Source organism: Triturus cristatus, chromosome 2_2 (genome assembly GCF_964204655.1).
Source record: "Triturus cristatus chromosome 2_2, aTriCri1.1, whole genome shotgun sequence".
Lineage (NCBI taxonomy): Eukaryota > Metazoa > Chordata > Amphibia > Caudata > Salamandridae > Triturus > Triturus cristatus.
The window spans coordinates 1,189,896,578-1,189,919,786 of NC_140582.1; the positions used below are offsets into that span (position 1 = coordinate 1,189,896,578).

The window sequence follows — 23,209 nt, forward strand, 5'->3', positions numbered from 1 at the left end:
ACAAAACCTTTAGTGGGATCGTCTAAACCCTTTAGCTTAGCATGGTATGCTATAGCTGAAAGGTGCTCTATAACCCATGACCTAGATTTACCGGCTCCCCTGGCCCACACCACGAACTGTTTGACCCTCCATCCCAGTTGTTGGATATTGTCTGGAAGCTCGGAAACATACGCTGTAAAATTCAGAAACGTGTCCACACAACGCCGATACCGCTGTCTTGTTCCCACCGCTAGAGCCTCTTCAGCCATATGCTGTAGTTGACATTCTAATGCATTAGCTTCCAATATTCCTCTTTGAAGGGCGTCATTTCCTGCTGCGCCTTTGGCCATTCTGCTCGGAATCTTCGCCTAATGGGGGGAGGGGGTGTCAAACGGTCCTGCTTTTCTTCGTAGCTGCAGCTCTTTTTGTATCTTTTCCGCAACTATTTCCAGCAATTCCTCCGCTGAGCGAAGGTTCTTAGATGATCTGCCTGCTAAAGGGCCACAGTAAGGTATTTTAAACCCTTCTTTGAAACCCCAAAAAAGTAGTTCCCTTTCCTCTTCTTTTGGGTAATGATTCAAAAGTGTTGCTAGTAATTCAAAGTTTATTGGGGATGGGCCTTTGGTTACCCGGCCCAGACTATGGCTGACCCGTGAAGGTGGCTCCTGGTGTACTTCTAACGAGGGCTTTGTATGCCACAACGGGATGGTCTCCACCACACCTTGAGCACCCATGTCGGAACCTGCACTGAACCTCCCAGGAGCAACTGCCTGCATTGAACAGGCGACAGGTATTGTGCCTCGGTTTCCGCTGCAGCAGCTGCTTGAATTCGTCTACCACTTTTGGCGCACGAAATGCCTGCAGTAGGTCCTGGAGCGGCTGCTGATGCCTCCCCATGATCTGTCCCTAGCCCAGAGCTGATCCTGGAGGAGTGTGGGTTGTTGCCATGCCGCCCTGACCTTGTTGCCCTGTTGTCATCTGCACCACACCCGTTGGGAACCCCACCGCAGTCAAGGGCTGATGACCCCTGCCCCTGTTGAATTGTGCACTTGACAGCCCATTGCTGCCCTGTGGTAGCTGCCCCCCGGCCTGCATGTTGGGATTTGGAAAAACCGTGCCTGACTGCTGGCCATGACCCACCTGTGTGAACTGTGGTACTGCTGTTCCCAATTGCTGGTGTAGCGTTTGTCCTCCACTTGCCTGTTGCTGCATGTGACCTATCCAAGTCTGCTGATGCCCCCCACCAACCAGAGAGGACTGCTGTCCCGACCCATCGCCCGCTCCTTGATGCTGTGACCCCCCCATCATCCCATTCCCCGCATCGGTGATCCCAGGTTGAAATGGCAACTGTCCCACTTGCTGCTGAGGGAAACTTGCCACCAATTGTTGGTTCACCCTCGTTTGCGCATTCACCCCAGGATGTGCCTGTGTGTTTCCCTGCCAACCTTGCCCTGTCGGTGGTGCGCTCCACTGCTGTACCGCACTCCCTGCCCCCACTAATCCTAACCCAAAACTTGCCTTAGACCCCATCTGGTCCATCCATTCACTCGCCTCCCTTTGATCCCAAGACATTGTAGGTGACTCTTCCATGCGTTGGCAGAAGCTTCGATCATATTGCAGCCACCCCATTCCCCCGTAGCGCCTGAACCTGTCCAGGATAACTTGGTTGTACCCATTCAATGCCGGACCTTGCTCTGGAAATTTCTCCAACATTATGGCTGCCAGTAATGCAAAGGCGTCCAACCAGTTGTTAATATTTTCCTCGGGCCTGATCCTCTTTCTATCCAGGAATTCCCTCCTCCAAACTCTCTCTTTCAGCTCCAGTGGGATATGCCATGCTTCTGACCGTGTCGCATTCAGCCCCTCTGCCCCTACCCTACTGGACAGTGTTGTATTTGTATCACTAGCTTGGGTTACCTTTGGCAAGGGTGCTTTTTCATAAGCAATAGCGTCACCTTTCCCCGACTGAGCCGAAGCTTTCCTTCCCGCCCCCTCTTGGGCCCCTTTCTCTCTACACCCCCCTTCCCAGACTTGTACTGGGGACCCCTCCTGTGTAACGTCCAACTTCATCCCTTTATCTCCCCTCACCGCCTTCCCATTGTTTTCGCCATTGTGTTTATGCCAATTATTGACGAGTTTTTTAATGACTTCCGGCGACACACCCAAGGAACCAACTTCTGCTGTTAAAGCCACTTCTTTGCTTGACTGGGCTTTGTCCTCTCCCATTAGCCTACTTGGCACAAATGCCCGCAACACTGCTCCCGCTACCTGTGCGTGTTCCCCCGTTATTTCCTTTGTTAAGTCCTCTGGTGGCATCCTTGCCTTTTTTGCTCCTGCGACAGAACCGCCTTTCCCCCTCGCCTTCTTTTCCACACCCCGCTTTTCACCACGTGTTGCTGCATAAGTATGGCCATTAATTGTAAAGCCTTCCCCTTGCAACTCTTCCATGTCCTTGCATCGTCCATCTCCTTCAGGGGCGGATGATTGTATTTGAGCCATTGCCAGCTCCCACCCTTCCCAATTCTTGGCCTTTGCTGTTGCTGCAAAGCGGGCCCAAAGCTGCTGAACTTCCTGGCCACCGCGGTACTCCATTCCTGGGATCACCCCGCTAGATCCTGCTTCTTCATTCGCCGCTAGCTCCAGGATGCTGCCTTGAGACAGTCCCTCCTCTCCCGTCATGCTCTGGCGCGTACAGGAGCACTCCTTTTCCCGGGCTGACCTTGAGGTCCGGTCACAACCCCTTATGTTTGTTCTGGCTCCCTTTGCCTATTCCGTGACCCACGCCGCCACTGACACCACTTTGCTCCGTTCACTCAGCCCCTTCGTAGTTTGATGTACTTATTCCTTGCTCAAATCTCAAAGCATGTAGCAGCAGCGCCTCTCTTCTCTGGGTCTTCTCTTTACAAATTTCCCAGGAGAAAGAGGTCCTTTTGCCCGGTGCCCACCTTTAAATACCCCTGCCTTCCAAACACATTCCTACCCTAGATTTACGGCTGATCTGGCCCAGCCCTACTACCAGCCCGATCCTCTGGTGGTCCCGCTTCCTTCTCTCCCATCCCTTATCTCTACCCAATCCGGTCCTTGGTGTTCGGGCTCTGCTCCCCGGGGGTGGCCTCCACTGAGGCCCCCGGTCCAGCCACTATCCCCCTCCCCCTGGGGAGTGGGGGGCCGAACCAAGGGGCATTTCAAGTGCGATGTTGCCCCACCTCCAGAGAAGGAAAGTCTGGATTATTTATTCATTTATTCATTGGAGCGCTGTATATAGCATTCGCCAGACCCAAAGTTATCAGAGCGCTGTACGCGACAAGTAATACGCAGATTCAAGGTTGACATAAGCCCCCAGAGTCCAGCAAACAGCTCCATGCTGTGGGACAGACAAAGCCCTTTTAGCACCCGCGTCCTGTGGGACAGGCAAAGCGCTTTTAACACCCCTGTGCTGCGGGACAGGTGAAGCACATTTGAAGTGCGATGTGGTCCAATCTCCAGAGGAGGCAAAGAGGGATTATGGGCTTTGCTGTTCCTTCAGGCCGCAGAGTACAACAAACACCCCTTTGTATATGCAATCAATGAATAAGAAAAACAAACGTGTGATGACAGCATCTGCTTTTTCAGATATAAAAATAGCTCCTCATGCATTCCACAATAAACAAAAGGACACATCTAAGCCAACCGAAAGATGTGAGAATAACAGACTATTGTGGGAGATCTATGGTATGTTTAATAACTCGTAGTTTGTGAGTACCCCAAAAAACTTAACCTACACAAAAGTGTACGTTTACCCTTGTGAGTCAGGCCCTCTGTGTTTTTAAATGTTCAGTGCTGTATGATGGAGAACATTAACGCAAGTTTGTTCGCTATAGAATCTCAATATAGCCACTGATTTACTTATTTAAATCCCCATCCGCTTCTACTGTTATATTTCTTGTCATTGAGCCATTACTTTAATCAAAAGCACAAGCGCTCATGTATTGCCCATTATCACATGTAAAATTGACCACTGTTTGACGGGTTTAACAGTAAATAACATAACAGTTTATTCTGACAAGCATTCTTTGTTTTGTCCAAAATATACTTATTTCGTTAGTAACCTGCCCGCTACGTTTAATTTTCATGTTGTTTACTGAATCTATATTTGATCACTTTGGCCTTTTCTCTGCCAGCCTTGTGGTGAAATGCCCTTTCAATAGGGTGCCCATTATTCTGTTACAACATGGAACGCCTCGTTTTTTATTTTTGCCTCACTCACTACTTATAAGATCAGCGACATCATGTTTCCCTTACACTTAAGTCAATTTTATTATGTTTCATACAGCAGGTTATATAACTGTTTTTTTCCAGGTAAAATCCTTTTTGATCTGGTGTTAGCTCAGATGTGTTATTTTTAATACAAATATAACTGTTTTACACAGTGGCTCAGGTAAGCCCGGTGGGACGGGGCAGGGCGCGGCATGGGGGAAGCTGTTGGACGACGGAATAGGTATAATTAAATAAATAAATAATACCTGTCATCCATTGGCTTCCCCCCTGCCGTGCCCTGCCCTGCCTTACCGCATTAACCGGGGCCATTTTACATACATTGGCTTTCACTAATCTCTCTTTATCCATTGGTCTGCTGTGCTGCCATTCACATTATGCTTCTGTCCACCACATGATACAAGGTAGGGAATAAGATCGGTCCATTTCTGCCATTGGCACACCTGATTCTGAGTGATGGCATTTCACTCTTTCACAATGCACACATCCTTAAAATAAACAGATCCCTTCAGTGCTATTGGTGCAATGTGTGCTTTTACAGCAAAAGGTTCATTGGCTTTTAGACAATGCTAGTTTTACTTAGGTGAGGAACCAGCAGCTCTCTCCAACCTCAAACCTTAGACCCCAAACATTACTACCAGGACACCTGTGCCTCACAAGTCTTTATACAGCAACCATTCACAAAGACAACGAGCACTGGTAAAGTTAGAAAGTTGAGAGCCTAAGTCAGATCTATTGGCTTTGCCAATGCTTGTTCTGTTAAGTTGCAGAACCTTCATGACAGCATCCCAAGCACTGGAAGATGGCTTAAACTCCATCTTTCAGAACAAAACAAACATTCTAAGATGCAAGGTTCATGTGTAAGAACCTTCTCAAAAGGACTTGTGACTGAGGCGCTGATTTAGAGTTTGTGGGACAGGTTAGTGCATCACAGACAAGGAGGAGAGCCTCCGCGCCTTGGAGTATATAACATAATGTGTATTTCACCCAAGGGTATCCTGGCGCTGAATAACAGATGTTTATTGCTTCCCAACTCAATGGTACTCATTTTAAATTCCGGTTTTTTTATAGCGCGAACATGACCAGAAGGTATCAGAGCGCTTTACATTGGCACCAGTTTCATTACAGATGGACACATTCATTTTGTTAGGCACGGGGAGGTTACGTGATTTGCCCAGAATCACAGGATGTTGATCGTCCCTTGCCGAGACTCAAACCTGGTTCCCCAGATTCGAGGTCGACCGCTCTAGCCATTGGGCTACATCCTCTCATTTTATCGACCTCAGAGGGATGAAAGGCTGAGTGGACCCCGGGAATTTCAACCTGTGACCATAATGCCAAACACAGGTCCCTACAGTGAACCCATTATTCCACTAAGCTACCAGACCTGGCTCTTATATGGCACTTGTAATAAGGTGGGCAGAATATTCACTATGTTTGTGACAGAGTAACCCACTCACTAAACTCTAATTCAGGCCCTAAGCGTTCAAAAGGGCTTTCAATGAAGGGGGAATATAGATGAGTTTGTTGCAGTTTCTATCCAAGTCAATACAACTGTAAGGAGATCTGGATATGGGGCTGGATCTAACCATGATGTTCACGAGTTTGCCAGGTCCCGAAGTGATTGGACCAGAGAAAGCAGAGGCAGGAGAGCGTGTGGAGGCAAGGGACCGGGCTATCGTGGCACCTGTTCTCCTGCAAGTTGTCTGTGGTGTGGGAGTGGGGGGGGAGGGGCCTAGGGTCTGAGCAGAGGCATCTGGGCTCAGTGTGAGGTAAAGAGAGTCAGGGATGAGTGGGTAGTCAAACCTGTAAAGAAAAGGGAGAGGATGTGGCCTAACATCTAGGGCGGTCGACCTAAAATCTGGGGAACCTGGTTCGAGTCTCAGCAAGGACACGCAACATCCTGTGATTCTGGGTAAATCACTTAATCTCCGCGTGCCTAACAAATATGAATGTGTCCTCATGTAATGCAACTGGTGCTCATGCAAAGCGCTCTGATACCCGATACCTTCGGGTCAAGTTCGCACTATATAAAACTCCTTAACTTTTTTTTAAAAAAACCTTGTCCCACTGGACTGTCTCAGTGGGGAGGGCTTAAAGCCTTCCTCACTGAGAAAGTTTGCCTGGTGTCAATTTCCAAAGGCATTCTTGAGATGCTGGAAGTAGGATTACACTTCATCAGTTCAGGACATATTATTCCATGCACACTATCTGCAGGCAGTGTACCCAAAGGCCTGGAATACTTCCATTCAACCAGATGCCTCTCTTTAAAGATTTCTCGAGTGCTCTTTACCAGCAACACTGACATATTTTCTTCCTACTCGATTACTGTCCCATAGATCTCCAGATATATTATTTATCAAACTTGGTCAAGATCTATACATGTATGAGGTTCCGTGCACCTTCTGAAGAGAAATGAGCAAAAGGGGTGGGCAAAGAAATTTAAAGCAAAAAAAACCCAATAGAGTGGTGTAGAGTAAAGGGGTTTGAAAATGGTACTGCTTCTAACTTATTTGCTGTAGGATGCCTACAATTATGAAAAGGTTTGAGCAGTGATTATGGCATGCATGTGAAATGTCTGTGTGAATCTGCCCAACAGGTGCAGAAAGCCTGCTATGCATATGCAAATTAATAATTCAGACAGCTAAGAACTTTAAGGGTAAAGAAGAGGGTTAAAGGAAGATTATGTGGTGTATGATGTCCAAAACCCTCAGTATAAGAGTCCCATGGGTGTGCTCAATAATGAAGGAAATGGAAGGGGAAGTATGTTGGTGCAAAGGATCAGCCCCATGGAGCTGTGACTGGTGAGTGTGTAGGACAATAGAAAGTGGTGAGTCGGCCATAAGGAACAGCGTGAGAGATCTTACGGATACTTGTGGGGAGTGCTAGAACAGACAGCTGGTGTGTGATGACATTGGACCATCTGCAGAAGAAAGCAGCATTCCCTTGCAGATGGATGCCATTTTGATGGCCAATGATATTGACAGGTGTAGCGAGATACTTACTCAAAGGTGGATTTCAGTGGAGTGGAGCTGTCCTTGTTGTCGTAGACTTTCTCGCTCACAAAGTAGGGCTCCATGGAGAGAATCTTGCCAATGTCAACCAGGAATTCGATGCTCTTTATCTTCTTGATGGTCTTATCATGGGTGAATGCCAGGCACTTATATATATTGTAGCTGCGGCCCATGTTCCTGGCTCTTAATATCCAAGCATCCGACTTGTTGGTGGGCGGTGGTGCTGTGAAGATGGTTCCGTCCTCGCGCCTGACACACCACAGGTCACCGTTATGACTGAAAGCGATGAAGTAGGACAGTGTATCCCACTGCGATTCTCCGATTACTCTGCTGTTGATATACCAAGATCCATCGGTTGTGGAGAAAGGGTGGCCTCTCACCAGCTTGCCTTGAATAACCCCGTGCATTATATTATTAGGGTCAAAAAACAAAGCCTGAAAGGCATTCCAGTCGCTGCCGCCGATCTTTCTAGCTTGCTTGTAGAGCCATGGCACTTGGTCATTGAATGGTTCTGGGCCTCTGTACCATGCACCCTCCTTGGTCACAGCAAACAACTTACCGGAGAGACTGAAATAAAGGAACTGGAACTTGTCCCAGTCCACCCTCCCTACACACGTCGCACTTGCAAACCAATCCTTCCAGGGGGACGAAGGGGTGGGTCCTTTGTACAGATCCGCCCCCCGCACAACAAACATGTCTCCTTTTGGGTTGAAAAAGACGTGCCTGGCGTTCTCCAGCTTGCCCAAGGACAAGGCTCTTGCCGAGTAGTTATCTGGAGCAGCTGCTGGAGGCAAGCCAATCTTGCAGTTGTTGCCACTGTCAATAGTGAACAGGAGTGTTTCTAAAGTGCAAGAGAAAAGACACCTTAATTCCTTGTCCCTCAAAGATGAAAAACATTCATATAGGAATGACAGAAACTTCATTCGTTTTAGGAGGAAGCAGGAATTTGCATTAGGATCATCATCATTTCATAAATCATCGACTCTTTGTTAAATCAAAAGCAGTCACAGTTGCACCCGAAGCTCACGAGGACATTCAAACCCATCAGATTTATTGGCAAGACCAGGAGGCCTCCACATATCAAATCTATTGACACTGACATCCCAAAGACGAGTTTTTGCAAACTTCACTGGGTTATTTTCGCTCTGTGTGGTAACACCTTTTCCGTATGTGGTTTTCCCACGTGGATATTGTGTGTGTTAAATGTGTGTGGGTGCAAATCTTACACAGAAACATTGGAGCAGTGTCAAACAGTGCACAGTAGCCTAGCCCACAAGAAGGAATGGGCACCAACCAGCTGTAAAATCCCAAAAAACAACAAATGTGATTGACAAAGCATCCATGCACCTTGAAGAAAATTCAATGAGCATTCATTTAAAAAAACAAAACACAAAAACAGATAAAATAAAACAATAATTGAACAACGCGTGTCACGTAATAAGCACCATTTCACGTAATTGAACAGTGTTTTCTTCTCACATACTCCACGAACAACAAAGCACTTACCAAATACCCCATACAATACAATGAAGACTAACCCACAAAAGTAACACCCAGAGCACACCCCACCCCCATCACACACCACTGTTCCCGTGCTCAGGCCATACAAACATGGATTCTAACTTTGATACAACTACAATACCTGACTTTCACACAATCTTTAATGTAACCTAATCCCTGGCATCAGCGTTTTGGACCTCCCTAAAACAACCCCACTAAATTTGTAAACAAAACTTACGCTTCATATGGAGCTACACTTTCTAACTTAGCCACTTAAACAACCTACAATGATTATCAGGGCGCCTATGGTGCATTTTGTTTGGCTGGAGAGGGTGCTGGATTCAGCGACATCCTAAGGATTTTGGGGTCCCTGGGTCAAACACGTTTGGGGTGCCACTGTTCGGAACAACTATGGATTTATGACCCAATTTCAACTCTTTGATGCCCTCTTTGGCCAGCTCACTGACAGCACACAGGTACACTCGTCCAGATTCTAAATGTGTTTACATCTGATCTTCAGGGATAGAGACTTGCGTTTTCAATATTTTATAACACAGCAGCAGCTCACTAATATTACTGCAAATAATCTCTGTGACAACCTCCCACTTCTCATATGTGAGATCCTCTTTTGATCTAAAAGAACTTTTTTTTATGGATGTTGCATGTTACATAAACACAACATTTCTTTACAAAATGTCTGTAATATGTATTAGACTCATACGTATCACCCACGTTAGAAATAAATTAAAGGAAAATAGTATTTAAAACAATCTGTTAAATAATTGTTCAAGGTCATCAGAGTAAGACTCTCTCAGGGGGCCCCCTAAAAGGCTGGGGCCCTGGGCCAGAGCCCACTTTGCCCATGCCTTAAAACGTCTATGGTTGGATCACGGACATGTACTGTATGGGCTAACCACCCCCGAGGACTGATCAGGGACACTTATTGGGAAGAGTGAGATAGGAGAAGAGGTGCATGGGAAGGATGGCTTCTACTACTGATGGCTGTTAGATGCCTTTAACTGTTGGATTTATTCCATTTGTGGCAATGGGTAGGGCCTCCAGTGTACTTAACATCTCCAGATGTCCACCCACTACCAGTCTAGTAAATTCTCTTACTGCATCCATCTCTTAAGTTATGTTATTGAACATTTTTTAAGCGCACGTTCACCAACAGGCCTCATGGCACAGAGTTTTATTTTGGAGTCACCGGTTTAGAAAGTCTGTGTCTAACTATAAGCTTGGGTGAAAAGCCAGGTCTTCACCTTTTTTCTAAATCACAAATGGTCTGTTTCTAGTCTCAAAGATGTGGGCAGAGAGTTCCAGAATTGGGGTCCCGGTATTGAGAAACGCGACCCTCCTGTCCGTTTGTGTCTGAATCTGGGAACCACCAATAGATTCATGTGCAGAGATCTTAGGGTGCACTGAGGGGAGTATCTGTGAATTCTAGAGGATATGTACTTGGGACATGTGCCATGTATAGCTTTGAGCAGGATGCAACCTGTTTTGAACATGGAACACTACTCCACTGGGAGCCAGTGGAGCTCCTTCAACAGCGGCCTGACATGGCATCGTCTGCCTTGTTGATAGATGATTCTGGCGGCTTGATTTTGTATCAGCTGCAGACGGTATTTCTGGTTGCACGGGAGGCCTGAATAAATTGCATTTGCATAGTCAATTTTTGATAAGATCAAGGCAAAAATGATTTGAATGCTGGCCTCTCTGCTGAAAAACCTTCTGATTTTTCGCAATTTTCGTAGTTGAAAAAAGAAAGCAGAGGTAACCGAGCCGATCTGCGAGCTCGTGGAAAGATCCAAGTCGATTTGTATGCCTAGGCTCTTAATTGTGTTCTTAGCAATAGGTGCAGGGCCTAGCTCCAGGGGCCAGTGTGCAGGAGTCCAGTATGTTAATTTGTTGTTAGGGATGATGATTTCAGTGTTTACGAAGTTTTGTTTTAATTTATTTCTGTTCATTCAATTCCTGATGAACAACATGGTGTTCCTGAGAAACTCCTTGGAGTATGTTGAATCATCGATGGAAAAGATCAGCTGCATATCGTCAGCATAGTTATAGATCTTTACCCCCATCTGACGAAGCATGAATATGAGGAGGCGGATATGGACATTGAATATGTACAGGGACATAGAGGGACTCTGCGGTACTCCACAGTTCATGCTGATGATGCCAATTTGTAGGGCGAAAGCCACACCGATTGCTTCCGGTCCTCTGTAAAGGATTTAAACCAATTTAGGGCAGCACCTCTGAGACCTGCTGCAGCAATACATTCCATCAAAATGTCATGGTTGACGGTATCGAAGGCTGCAGACAGGTCCAAGAGAATCAAGGCCTGAGGGCAGTCTTTGTCAACCTTTCCTTTTAGGTCATCCATGACGGATAGTAGAATATATTCGGTGGAGTGGGAGATCGAAAGCTTGCCTGAAGGGAATTTAAGACATTTGTTCTTTGTATGAAGGTGCAAAAAAGTTTAGCTTCATGTGTCTCTAGTAGTTTGGCCGGGAAAGGAAGAAGGGATATAGGCCTATAATTGTCCAGCTTCTGAGGGTTAGCAACCTGTTTTTTTTTGGAGCGTAATAATCACTGCTTCTTTAAAGGCTAACGGCACAGTCCATTGAGTCAAGGATAAACTCAGTAGACAGAGGATAATCTCCGGGATTGCTGTAAAAATGGATTTTTGTATATGAGGTGGAAAGGCATCTTTAGGGGAGCCTGATTTTACTTTATTTAATAGTTCAATGAGATGTTCTTTATTTAGGCATGGAAAAGTAGTCATATAGTTGGGGTTGATGTTTCCTGATAATTCTTCCACATGCTTGTGGTTGGAATCTATGGATTCCTGAATTTTCTTGATTTTATCTACAAAAAAGAAGTTTAAGTCATTACATAGTTTCTGTGTAGCAGTGATGGGGGGGGAGGGTCACACAATCGGGTTTGATAGCTCCTTTACTGTATTGATGATGTCTTTTGTCTTATTATTTGAGTGTAATACTTTGTTAGTAAAAAACAATTTTTAGCCTCCAAGATGGCTTTTTTTGTAGGCTGTTAGGCTCATATTATATTGTTCTCTAGATTCTGTCGAATAGGTGTTTCGCTATTTCCTTTCGGCCTGGTGTGCTCTAAGTTTAGCAAATTTTAGGTTGGCAGTAAACCATTTAGATGCTTCATGCCGCCTAATACGAGAGCTTTGAGTCTGTAGAGGAGCATGAGTGTTAATGGCATTCAGTTGCCAGTTGGCAATTTTTCTCTCAAAGTTGTCTATATTGTCCAGACTTGTAGGCAGCTCAAGGTTCAGGGTATCACATAAGGATTCCATGTTCATGTGATTCCAGTTTCTTGATGTGCCTTATTGATGTGGCATCGTTTTGGGCAGAGTAATATCACTCAAAGTGAAGCTAATTGTACAATGATCTGACCATAAACAAGGGTGAATTGATCAATTCTGAAGGGTGAGGTTAATAGACCATCTCTCATCTCTCTTCTCCCTACATTGGCAAAACGTCTTTCAAACACATTTGTCCATACTTAGAAGTTCATTCTCTGCTAGAAAACACTAACGAGGCTTCTAACTCTGTAGAAGCATTGAGTCAATGAGTCAGCCATTATTGCTGCAATGAATAAACTCCCTATGACAGAGGAGTACAACACTGTTATGTTGATGATTTTGCTCAGCGACATTTAAGGCTATAGAAGGCAGCATACTGACTCTTCGCTTGACTGAGTTGGACCTGGCATGGACATGTCCGGTAACCCCCTAGTTGTGGAGAGGTTTCCATTCCCAGTGCTGTGCTCCTTTGTGATGATCGGAGCGCTTCACGCTTAACCCTTCATAACAGTTTTCCACAAAAGTTATCAAGTCCAGGGTTTGTCTCCTAGAGGCAACTGAGAAAATAGCCTAAATCTAACAACATTTTGTGGTTCTTAAGTGCTGTGCAAGAAACTATGGGGGATATGTACAAGGAAGTGGCGAAGAAAAGCGTTAGCCTTCCTAGCTTAACGCCTCTCTCCGCCACTTCTGAAACACAAAGCTGCACCATATTTACAAGTATATGGTGCAGCCCTGCGTTTCCCCCTGCGATGGCGCTAAGTTTAGCAGCTTAGCGCCAACGCAGGCACCCTTGCACCATAGTGCAAGGGTACCTGCGTGCAGGGGAGGATTGTTGATGTGTAGGAAGGTGTCCCTTCCTGCACATAAATGATCCTAAAATGCCATTCTGTCACTGTAATGTGTGCTGCTTAATGCATAACACATAAAAGTCACAAAATTGATTTTTTTTCAAGGATTGTTTATGTACAGGAAGGAACATATTCCTGCTTTTTCCCTGTGTGCTGCACAAGGCAGCACATATTGAAAAAGCAAAAACGAAGAGAAATAATGCATTTCTCCTCGTTTTGCCAACTTAAGACCAGCGTTTTCCTGATCTTAACTTTGGCGCTGCCTCCTCTGTACGCCACCCTAATACATAAGGGGCAGCATCAAATACAATGGGTGTTGCGGTGGAACCCACTCCGCAACACCCACTGCATGCCCCTTCACGCTAACCATCGCATGAAAGGGTCCTTATTTACAAAGCAATGTTAATCCACGTTAAGTGGCTTAACGCTGCCTTGTAAATAAGGCGCAGACCCTATCGCCCCCACAACGTCGATAAAAGTGACGTTGTGGTGGCAATAGGGGTTTGTACATATGACTCTATATTTTCATTTAAAGATCTGTTGTGCTAACATCACCATCCTCCCAGCTTTCAGGAACAAGCAAAGTTGTAAAACATATATATTTGAACCACAGTTGTTGCATTTTTGTAAGTGATGATCCATTTTTCCTATTTATTGTGATTTCAACCTACTTGCAGTTTAGGATGTACACAGGTGTGAAACTCCTGGATGAACACAGAAAGCTATACATGTCTGAAAACGAGACAAACTTCAGAATTCAACAAGGGGTCCTTTGTGTAGGTCTCTAACAGTTTTTCAAAAGCGACTAATTGTTGAAATAATAATAATATAAAACTAGAAAAACATTTAAATAGCTGTAAGTTTTTTTGCCCTGATGTCTAATTTATAAAAGCAATACACCGTCACATCTGTCAGACTGTTCTGGACACAGGGATATACAGGTGTTGCTGAAAAACATGCAGGACAATACCTGAACTGCAGCTTATAATGATTTTTTATTGTTTACTGGCCATGCATGCAGTGGGCAAAAAGAAAACCTATGCAGTCTATACTAGGTTGAGACACTATTATGTGATTCAGAGTGCATTTTATAAAATGTGCTCTTTCTTGCACACTGGCTCACATTTGACAGCCAAAAATGAAGAACAATTCCACTGATAATACCAATTGGTTAATTATTCTGTGTTCCTACACTTTTCCCCATAAATACTGCCCAGCCACACTACCACACACGTTTGTATAGTATATATGAGAAAATGCTGGATGTCACGAGTTTTGTAGATCACTGCAGATTCCGGAACGTTCTCTCACAGAAATGTGAGGAAAATTAGTCATTTTAGACAAAGAATGAGGTTTTCGCAGCATTCTAGGTCAGAAATGTAGTGGGTTCCATAAATATCACCCCACTGTGGACTCCTGAACTGTTTTCTACAAATGGGTTTCGTGTGATTCCCTGGTTGCTGCCTGATGCAGAGCTAAAGTAGTGTAGCCATTTACCATGGCAAGTGGGAGAAAATTGGGATTTACCTGCTCTCTGCCACCTATTTGTCAAAACTATACCTCAAAGAATCCAATTTTTGTCTTGCTTGAAAAGGGATGGGAATACACTAGACCCTAGGGTGAAAGAAAGATGTTGGGGCTTTAGGGTGAGGGTGTGACCCAATGCCAGAAGTGTCCGGACCTCATCCTATTATTTTTAATAGATAATATCATCAGGATCCTTTGGGATCACTGCTCCCACCAGGGGAAGACGTGATGGCAAATCCAACAATCTTCCCTAGGGAGGGCAGAAAGACTTTCTGGGTCCCGTCTGGGGACATGGCCCTTAGTGTCACCCCTAGCCCTTCCTTTTTCTGATCTTTTTTGCCTTGTATCTAGTGGGCCTTCTGGCCCCTCTCCAGGGTTCAGACTAGGGGGTAAACCCTGGGAGGGCAGAAAACCGGTGGACCCTCTATGGGGAGGGACACTGCCGGTGCCTCGGTGGACCTTTCACCTTCACCCTTTATTTTACCTCTTACCTTGGTGTCCATGAGGCTTTTTGCCTTCTAGGGAGGTGTAAATGGATAATAAACCTCCGAATCTTTCTTCTACTGGGGCAAGCCCCGTTTTGGGTGGGCAGACCCTGCTCTTTCTTTTTTTTACCTCTTCCTCTGTTGTTTAGTACACCTTCTTCCCCACTCAGGGGCAGGTTCAGTATAAACATCCCAATCTGATGCTGGGCTCATGCTGGGGTGGGAGCATGGGCCGATGCCTTGATGGGCCATAGCTTTCTCCCCCTCTCCAGGGAGAAAAGACTGAGAGCAAGCACCCCTTATCTGCAAACCCTGCTATCTCCTGAGGCGGAAGCCGGGAGACGACGGAATCTTTTTAAAATTTGAATCATTCTTGTGTCACTTGTAAATACTTTGTTCTTTTTAAAACGCGCACTCACCTGGTTGCCACCTTCATAGCGGGCCAGTGATACGCTTAAACAGCGACTCCTTCGCTGCAACGACCCACTTCAAAACAAATGTTTTGCCGCCATTGACGGCGAGGAGTAGAGGCCACGCCTACCTCTAGGCCACGCCCACCCGCCGCACTATATAAACGCTGCCTCTAGCGCTACATTACCAGAACCCTGCTATCTCCTGAGGCGGAAGCCGGGAGACGACGGAATCTTTTTAAAATTTGAATCATTCTTGTGTCACTTGTAAATACTTTGTTCTTTTTAAAACGCGCACTCACCTGGTTGCCACCTTCATAGCGGGCCAGTGATACGCTTAAACAGCGACTCCTTCGCTGCAACGACCCACTTCAAAACAAATGTTTTGCCGCCATTGACGGCGAGGAGTAGAGGCCACGCCTACCTCTAGGCCACACCCACCCCCCCCCTTTTCCCCTTCTTAGGGATGTGCAATTACCGTACGCGCAGCGGACGGGCGCAGCGGGCGCGCCGTCAGCGCGCCGAAGGCGCGCCCAAGGCAAGCCCGTCTTCGCCCGTCCTCGCCAAGTCCTCGCCTCTCGCCAGACCCCCTGCCCAAAAAATCGTCTACGACAGTAACACTCTGCGGTCGCTTAACATCGGCCCCAGATGCAACAATATAGAAGGTTGCATTGGTCGTACCTCCCTCTACTGCAAGCTTTGTAATCTGGCCATACCGGAACCATGCCTGACAAGCCATAAAGAGATTAAAAGGAACGATACCTCACTCACCATCATGCAGCTGAACGTCAGATCTCTGGTTAAACACCATGCAGAGGTAAGAACTCTCCTTATGGACGAGAACCCAGACATAATGTTTCTAAGTGAAACATGGCTCAAAGACGACCTTACTAGCATCCCTAATTTAACAATACCAGACGGGTTCTCTATGACATGCATCAATAGAGACTCAAGAGGAGGCGGTATTGCTGCCATCTACAGAACTCCCTTTACCTGCTCCTTCCAAAAGGAAAGTATTGCAGACTGCGAATGTGCCCGCTTTAAAATCTCCACGAGCCCCCACTGCACTTTCTCGGGCCTTTTTATCTATAGACCCCCGGGGCCTTCTACTAAATTCACGGAAGAGGTCATCGATGTTACACATACCTTGATCACTGGCTCGGCTAATTTCACGATTTTAGGAGATCTCAATCTCCACTTAGACAACGGAACGGACGCTAAAATTAGCAACTTTGTCGCGGACTTAGCCGCCTTGCAACTAACCCAGCTGGTCAAATCTCCCACGCATGTAGCAGGACACTTACTTGATCCAGTATTTACTAACATTCCCGAGGCCAGAACGGATGACCCTAAACCTATGGCATGGACTGATCACTCATTAGTAACCCTCTCCATTCTGAATAACTCCCCTCCTAAGAAAAAATTACCCACCTCCTGTTTAAAAAGACCCTGGCATAAACTCCGACAAGGGGACCTTGCGGCCAGCCTGGGGCAACCTATCCTGGAGAGCACAGACGACATAGAAAAAGCTTACGCGTCTTTCCAGGATTGGATCACCAAAGGGCTGGATACTATCATACCAGCCAAGTGGACTAAAGGACGTAGTACTCCTTCCAACCCTTGGTTTGACGATAGCCTGAAAAAAATGAGGAAAGCCTGCAAGAAAATGGAACGGCAATGGAGGAAGGAATATAAGCAGGATGATAAAATCTTATACTTGGCTTCGCTGAAATCATACCACAAGGCAATTCGGACAGCCCGTGCTGCCTTCTACGCTTCTGAAATAGAATCCAGCTCAAACCCCACGAAAACTATCTTTCAAATTGTGCAAAAAATACAAAACGGAGCCAAACCGGTCAATCATATCACCTCCACGCAACAATGTGAAGACCTAGCTACCTTCTTCACAGACAAGGTGAAGAAAATTTACAACACCTTCACCCAGGACATCCCAGGAGACGTCGACTCTCCTAACGCCACCTTCGGAGACGCAAGGCTCACGTGCCTACCCGCCATCTCCAGTGAAGAACTTACCAAACTCTGTAGGAAGGTGAAGTCGGGTGCACCCACAGACCCAATGAGACCTAGTCACTTTCTAGGAGCCTTGGAATTCTTCCTCCCACCCCTAACCGTGATTCTGAATCTATCATTTGCTACGGCCACGGTACCCATCTGTTGGAAACAGGCCTGGGTAACTCCGATTATAAAAAAACCCTCCCTAGACCCCGCTAAACCAGAGAATTACCGGCCTGTCTCACTGTTACCTTAGGTCGCTAAATTAGCGGAAGCCCACGCACATAAAATACTCAGTGAGTATATGGCGAAAAATAATATCCTGGACCCCTCCCAACATGGCTTCAGGCCGGGCCATAGTACGGAATCCGCGCTCCTCACCTCCACTGAGAGCCTGCGGGAAATCATGGACACCGGTAAAAGTGCCGCGCTGATACTGCTCGATCTCAGCGCGGCCTTTGACACGGTGTCCCATGCCATTCTGCTAAAACGCCTGGAAAATATAGGAATCGTGGACTCAGCGCTCCAATGGTTTCGGTCATTCCTAACCAGCAGATCATTCAGGGTTTCTGCCCCCCCGTTTATCTCCAAACCCCAAGACATAGGACAAGGTGTCCCACAGGGCTCGGCTCTCAGTCCCTCCCTGTTTAATCTATATATGCAACCTTTGGCGGAGGTTGCTAAGATATGGGGCCTCACAATGGTGTCGTACGCTGACGACACTCAGTTAGTCATCAGCCTTAGTGAGGCCCCCTCCCCGGAAGCCACCAACTTCAGGGATGGTCTGTCTGCTGTCGCCAAGTGGATGACAGCAAATTGCCTCCAACTGAACGGTGGCAAAACCGAGGTACTGATAATGGGAAAAAACAGCAATAACTGGAACGATTCATGGTGGCCTCAGTCCCTGGGCCCAGCACCCCCTCCAAAAAACTTAGTAAAAAATCTAGGGGTATGGCTGGACTCGACCCTGAGCTTCCAATCACACACTAAAAAAGTTGCCGCAACCTGCATTGGACTTCTGAGAAGCCTATACCCCATCCTAGGCTATTTCGACCCCAAGACACGACAACTCATAGTGCAGTCTACTATCTTGTCAAGACTGGACTATGCGAGCGTCCTGTTGCTGGGAGCTAATAAAGCTGAGATAAAAAGATTCCAACGAATCCAGAACTCGGCGGCTAGAGCGATAGTAGGCCTTCCAAGAAGGTGCTCAGTGAGAGCAACTATGTACAGACTTCACTGGCTGCCCATAGAAGCCCGTATCCAGTTCAAGGCCCTCATATTTTCCTTTAAGATCTTGAAAAATGAAGGCCCAGAGCTTCCCCGTCCTCTGCTGACCCCCTATAAACCCAAACGGAACCTCCGGTCTATGGGGCAACATCTAGCTCTGATACCCCAGACGAAATTCTGTCGCATCGGAGGTCGCTCTTTCAAGCTACTGGGGGCCAAACTGTGGAACTCCCTCCCTCTCCACATCCGCTGCATGGATGATTTGCTAGCCTTCCGAAGAGCGATTAAAACCCATCTATTTCCCGCCCCGTAGGTCCCTCTTTCGCATCCAGTAGATTGTGTTACGGTTCTAGCGCCGGGACGCCCCGTCGCTGGGGCAGCTGTTGCGCTCTACAAAACAGGTAACATAACATAACATAACAAAGTGTTTGTGCCCTGGGTGGAGGGGGGCTGCTAAATTAAAGCTAGATGCCCACTGTTGTCTAATGTTGCGTTTTTGGCATGCACAAGCTCAGACCTGTCCTCTCCCTCCTCACGCCTTAAGGCAGGAGAATCACCATCTCTGCATTAATAGAGCCACAACTTGAAACAAGTTACTTACCTGTACATTGTGGTTCTCCAGTATTGATATCTGTTATAGAGTTACATGCTTGAAACTTCCCCGTTGTCATGGTGGCCGTCCCACGGTAACAGTAAAATAGCAGTACTAAGCTTTAAACTTAAATTCCCTTGAAATGCAATAGTATTCAGGAACCAGTTATTATTTTAGAATATCCAAACTTCAGCCAATTAGAGAATAGACCCAGAGTATCCAGCCCATGCAGGGCCACCATACCTCAGATTTCGAGCACAAGTGCAAATAGAAGAACAATAGAGGACTGGATTGGTGAACCTGAAAGGGGAGGACGGTGGGCCGCATGTGAATCTATAAAAGAGATCAATATTGGAGAACCACAGTGTACAGGTAAGTCACTTGTTTTTTCTCCAGTATTGTTTCTTTTATAGATTCACATGCTTGAACCAGAATAGTGAGTAGTTTCCAAGTAACAAAGGAGGCGGGAAAAGGTGAACCATGCGACCTAATACTGAGAATAATAATCAAAGGCAGACTATGTAAATGTAGAAAACGAGACAACCACAAAACAGTACTATAGGAAAATGAATAGACATTAGCGAAAAAAGGCATACCTTATGCAAATAGTCGTCGCAGGGCCGCTTGTTCAACCGCTATATCTGCCTTCCGCCATGTATCCAGACAATAATGCCTTGTAAATATATGGATGATTGCCCATGATGCTGCCCTGCATATGTCGTTTAAAGACACTCTGGCAAACAGGGCCGAGAACGCTGCCGCTTTCCATGTAGATTGAGCTATGCCTTTGCCGTAAGCCGGCGTCCCGCTTTCTCATGGCAGAAGATTATAGTCGTTCAAGGCCTGACCCTTTCTAGGAGCAGAAAAGGCGATGAGCAGCTAGGTTGATTTACAGAAAACCTTTGTTCTTTGCAAGTAACATTTTAAATAAAGTTTAATGTCCAGAGTAAGGAGGGCCCTCTCTGCAGGCGAAGATGGAGAGGGGAAAAAGGAAGGTAAAGCCACTGGCTCATTGAGATGAAACGTGGAAGGCACTTTGGGAATAAAAGAAGGATTGGTGCAAAGTACCACTCTGTCTTGCCGAAACTGCAGATAAGGCTCCGTCGCAGTGAAGGCTTGAATCTCACTAATGCGTCTAGCAGACCTGATGACCCAAAGGAAAGCCACCTTCCATGAAAGGTATTTCAAATCGCATTTGTGAATTGGCTCAAAAGGGGACCTCATAAGTTATGACAAGACAATGTTCCGCTGGCAGAGAACTGTAGGAGGTCTTTTAAGTGGGTAGGCCCTAAATAGACCCTTCATAAACTCCATCATCAGCCTGTTAGACCACCAGGACAAGTGACCAGAATGTCGCCTGTATCTGGAAATTGCCGCCAGGTGTACCCTAATTGACGAATTGGAAAGGCCAGCCTTGGCGAGATATAAAAGATACAGTAGAATGTCCTCTGGTGAAGAAGAGAGAGGATGACAAGAGTGTTCGATACACCATGAACAGATCCGCTTTCATTTAGCAGAGTAGCACTTGAGCGTTGAAGGAGCTCAGGCTCTCTGAAATAAGGATTGGCATTCGTCAGAGAGTGTTAACGCTCCAAATTATGTGTGGTGAGGAGCCAAGCTGGCAATTGAAGTGTGCGAATCTGTGGATGAACCACTTGGCCTTGGTTCATAGAAAGCAGATTCTCCATTGGCCGGAAACGGATAGGCGATACAGCTAGGTATACAGTACTGCCTTGCCCACGCTGGGGCAATGAGGTTATGCGGCAGGGGTCCCTCATGAGTTACTGTAGAACTCTTGGTTTAAGCAGAAATGGAGGGAATGCCTAAGCAAAGGTTCCTTCCCAGGAAAAGTGAAAGACGTTCCTCAGAGAGCCTGGTAGACGAAATCTACTGGTGTAAAAATTGGCCCATTCGTTTTGGATTCCTGGTACGTGTTGTACTTGCATCGATAAGTTTTGGGCTATTAGCCATTCCCAGATCTGCTGCGCTAGGATTCACAGGGCATGAGACTTCGTCCCACCTTGCTACTGTAGGTAGAACATGGAGGTGGTGTTGTCCATGTGGACGAGTATCGATGATCCTCTGATCCTTGGCAGAAATGATTGGAGGCCCAGAAATACTGCTTTCAATTCCAACGGATTTATATGACACAATGCTTCTTGGTCTGACCACTTTCTGTAATTCCTGAAGATGAGCTCCCCCTCTCTCCATGGAAACGTCCAACGTCATCACCATATCTGGCTTCACTGAGAGGAAGGACAGACCTTGAGAGAAATTGTCCCTGATTGCCTACCAGGACATTGCTAAGTTCAATTCTGGTGTGACTGAAATTATGTCATCGAAGGAGCCTCGAGATTGAATCCACTCAGCTTCGAGTTGCTACTGGAGATGTCTCATCTGTAAGCGGCATTGTGGGATCAACGGGATGCAGGATGACATCATCCCCAGCATTGATTTGTAAGTCCTTACAGAAACCTAATTTTTTGAGGAGAGGGACTGCACCATCTTTTGTAGACGCGAAATCCTTTCTTCTGTGGGAAATGCCTTTGAACAGTGGTTATCGGGTATCCAGGATCGTTCCCAGGAACACCAGTGACCTAGAAGGAATGAGAGAGGACTTTTCCCTGCTGAGATTGAGGCCTAGAGAACAAAAAAGCCGAAGACAGGTCTTTGTAGATTTTCTGGCGCCCTGGAAGGGTGGGGCCTTGCCAACCAGTCATCCAGGTAGGGAAATACCTGGTGATCAGATCGCCACAAAAAAGATGCCACTGGTGCTAAGCACTTGGTGTTGACTTTAGCCAGAAAGGCAGCACTTGAATTGGTAATGGCACCCCGCCACCTTGAACCTGAGGAAGCGTCGATGCTTCGGGTGTATGGGAAATGTGAAAGTATGCAATTGGAAGATCGAGGGAGGTCATATAATCTCCGTATTCATGAGTAAGAAAATCTCCTGAAGCGACAACATCCTGAAAGGTTGAATTTTAATAAACTTGATCAACAACCTGAGTTCCCTAATTTGCCTCCATTTTCCTTTCTTTTTCTTGATTAAAAAGAAATGAGAGTAGAAGCCCAGATTGCGTTGACTGCCTGGCAACCCTGGAATGGTTGTTTGAAGAGGAGCAAACTGATTTCTTTTTTGGGAACTGCAAGATGACGATGTGCAGTCTTTTACGGAGGAAAATTTGGAGGCTGGTGAAGAAATTCCAGGGTGTGACCGTGATGGAATACATCTAACACCCATTTGTAGGAAGAAATTATATTCCGTTGAGCGAAGAATTTGGAGCAAGTCGGGGCCAATTGAAGTGGGACTACGGTGACAGGGGCCTGTGAATCCTCATTGTCTCCTGATGGCATCATGAGATTTCCCTCCTGACGTGGGGTGTCTGCGTGCTGGTGCTCTAATATATGCCAGCGTCGAGGTTTGACAAAAAGGCTGCGTAGAATATTGTGGCCAAAACCCCTGCTTGTAGTGGGGTTAAAAACACTGCTTGAATTGAGGCAGAGAGAGAAACTGACCTCTACCTCTTCCGCTGAAAGAAGAAAATTTCTTTTGTTGTAAATTAGTTAGGGGTTTGGCCGTGTCGGTGTCCGACTTTATCAACTGCAGCACCTCATCTATGAGCTTGCCGAAGAGTTATTCACTGTCAAAAGGCATATCCAGCACCTTAACCTGAGTCTCAGGGCGGAATGTTGTTGCTCTAAGCCAAAGTTCTCAATCTGTGGGGCGACCCCCCCCCCCCCCCCCCCCAGGGGGGCGCAACACCATCTCAGGGGAGGCACAAACTCCACCATAACATCTAACCTTTCACTGTTTCCCAATCGATGGGGCACAACATGTCCATACTTTTGTGATTTCGAAAACAAGCTAATTCCAAGAGCTGAAATGCTTCAGCTGCAATGGGAGGCAGGGAGTCTCCTCTGATGTGAAACCGAAAACGAAACATTTCAGCTCTGGGAATTAACTGTGCCGGGATGGTCAGCCTTTCACAGGAAGGAAGCAAAGTTTCTCTTTAAATT

The 23,209-nt window shown here is 46.4% G+C and overlaps 1 protein-coding gene across 1 annotated transcript in view; it reads right to left on the minus strand.

The window, feature by feature from the left end:
• The window catches only part of LOC146863356 (uncharacterized), a 137,650-nt gene that overhangs the window by 57,957 nt on the left and 56,484 nt on the right, over positions 1-23,209 (minus strand). The window contains exon 2 of the mRNA XM_085642793.1: positions 7,239-8,088. Coding sequence (XP_085498919.1) covers positions 7,239-8,088 — 850 coding nt within the window. The remainder of the gene's footprint in view (positions 1-7,238; positions 8,089-23,209) is intronic.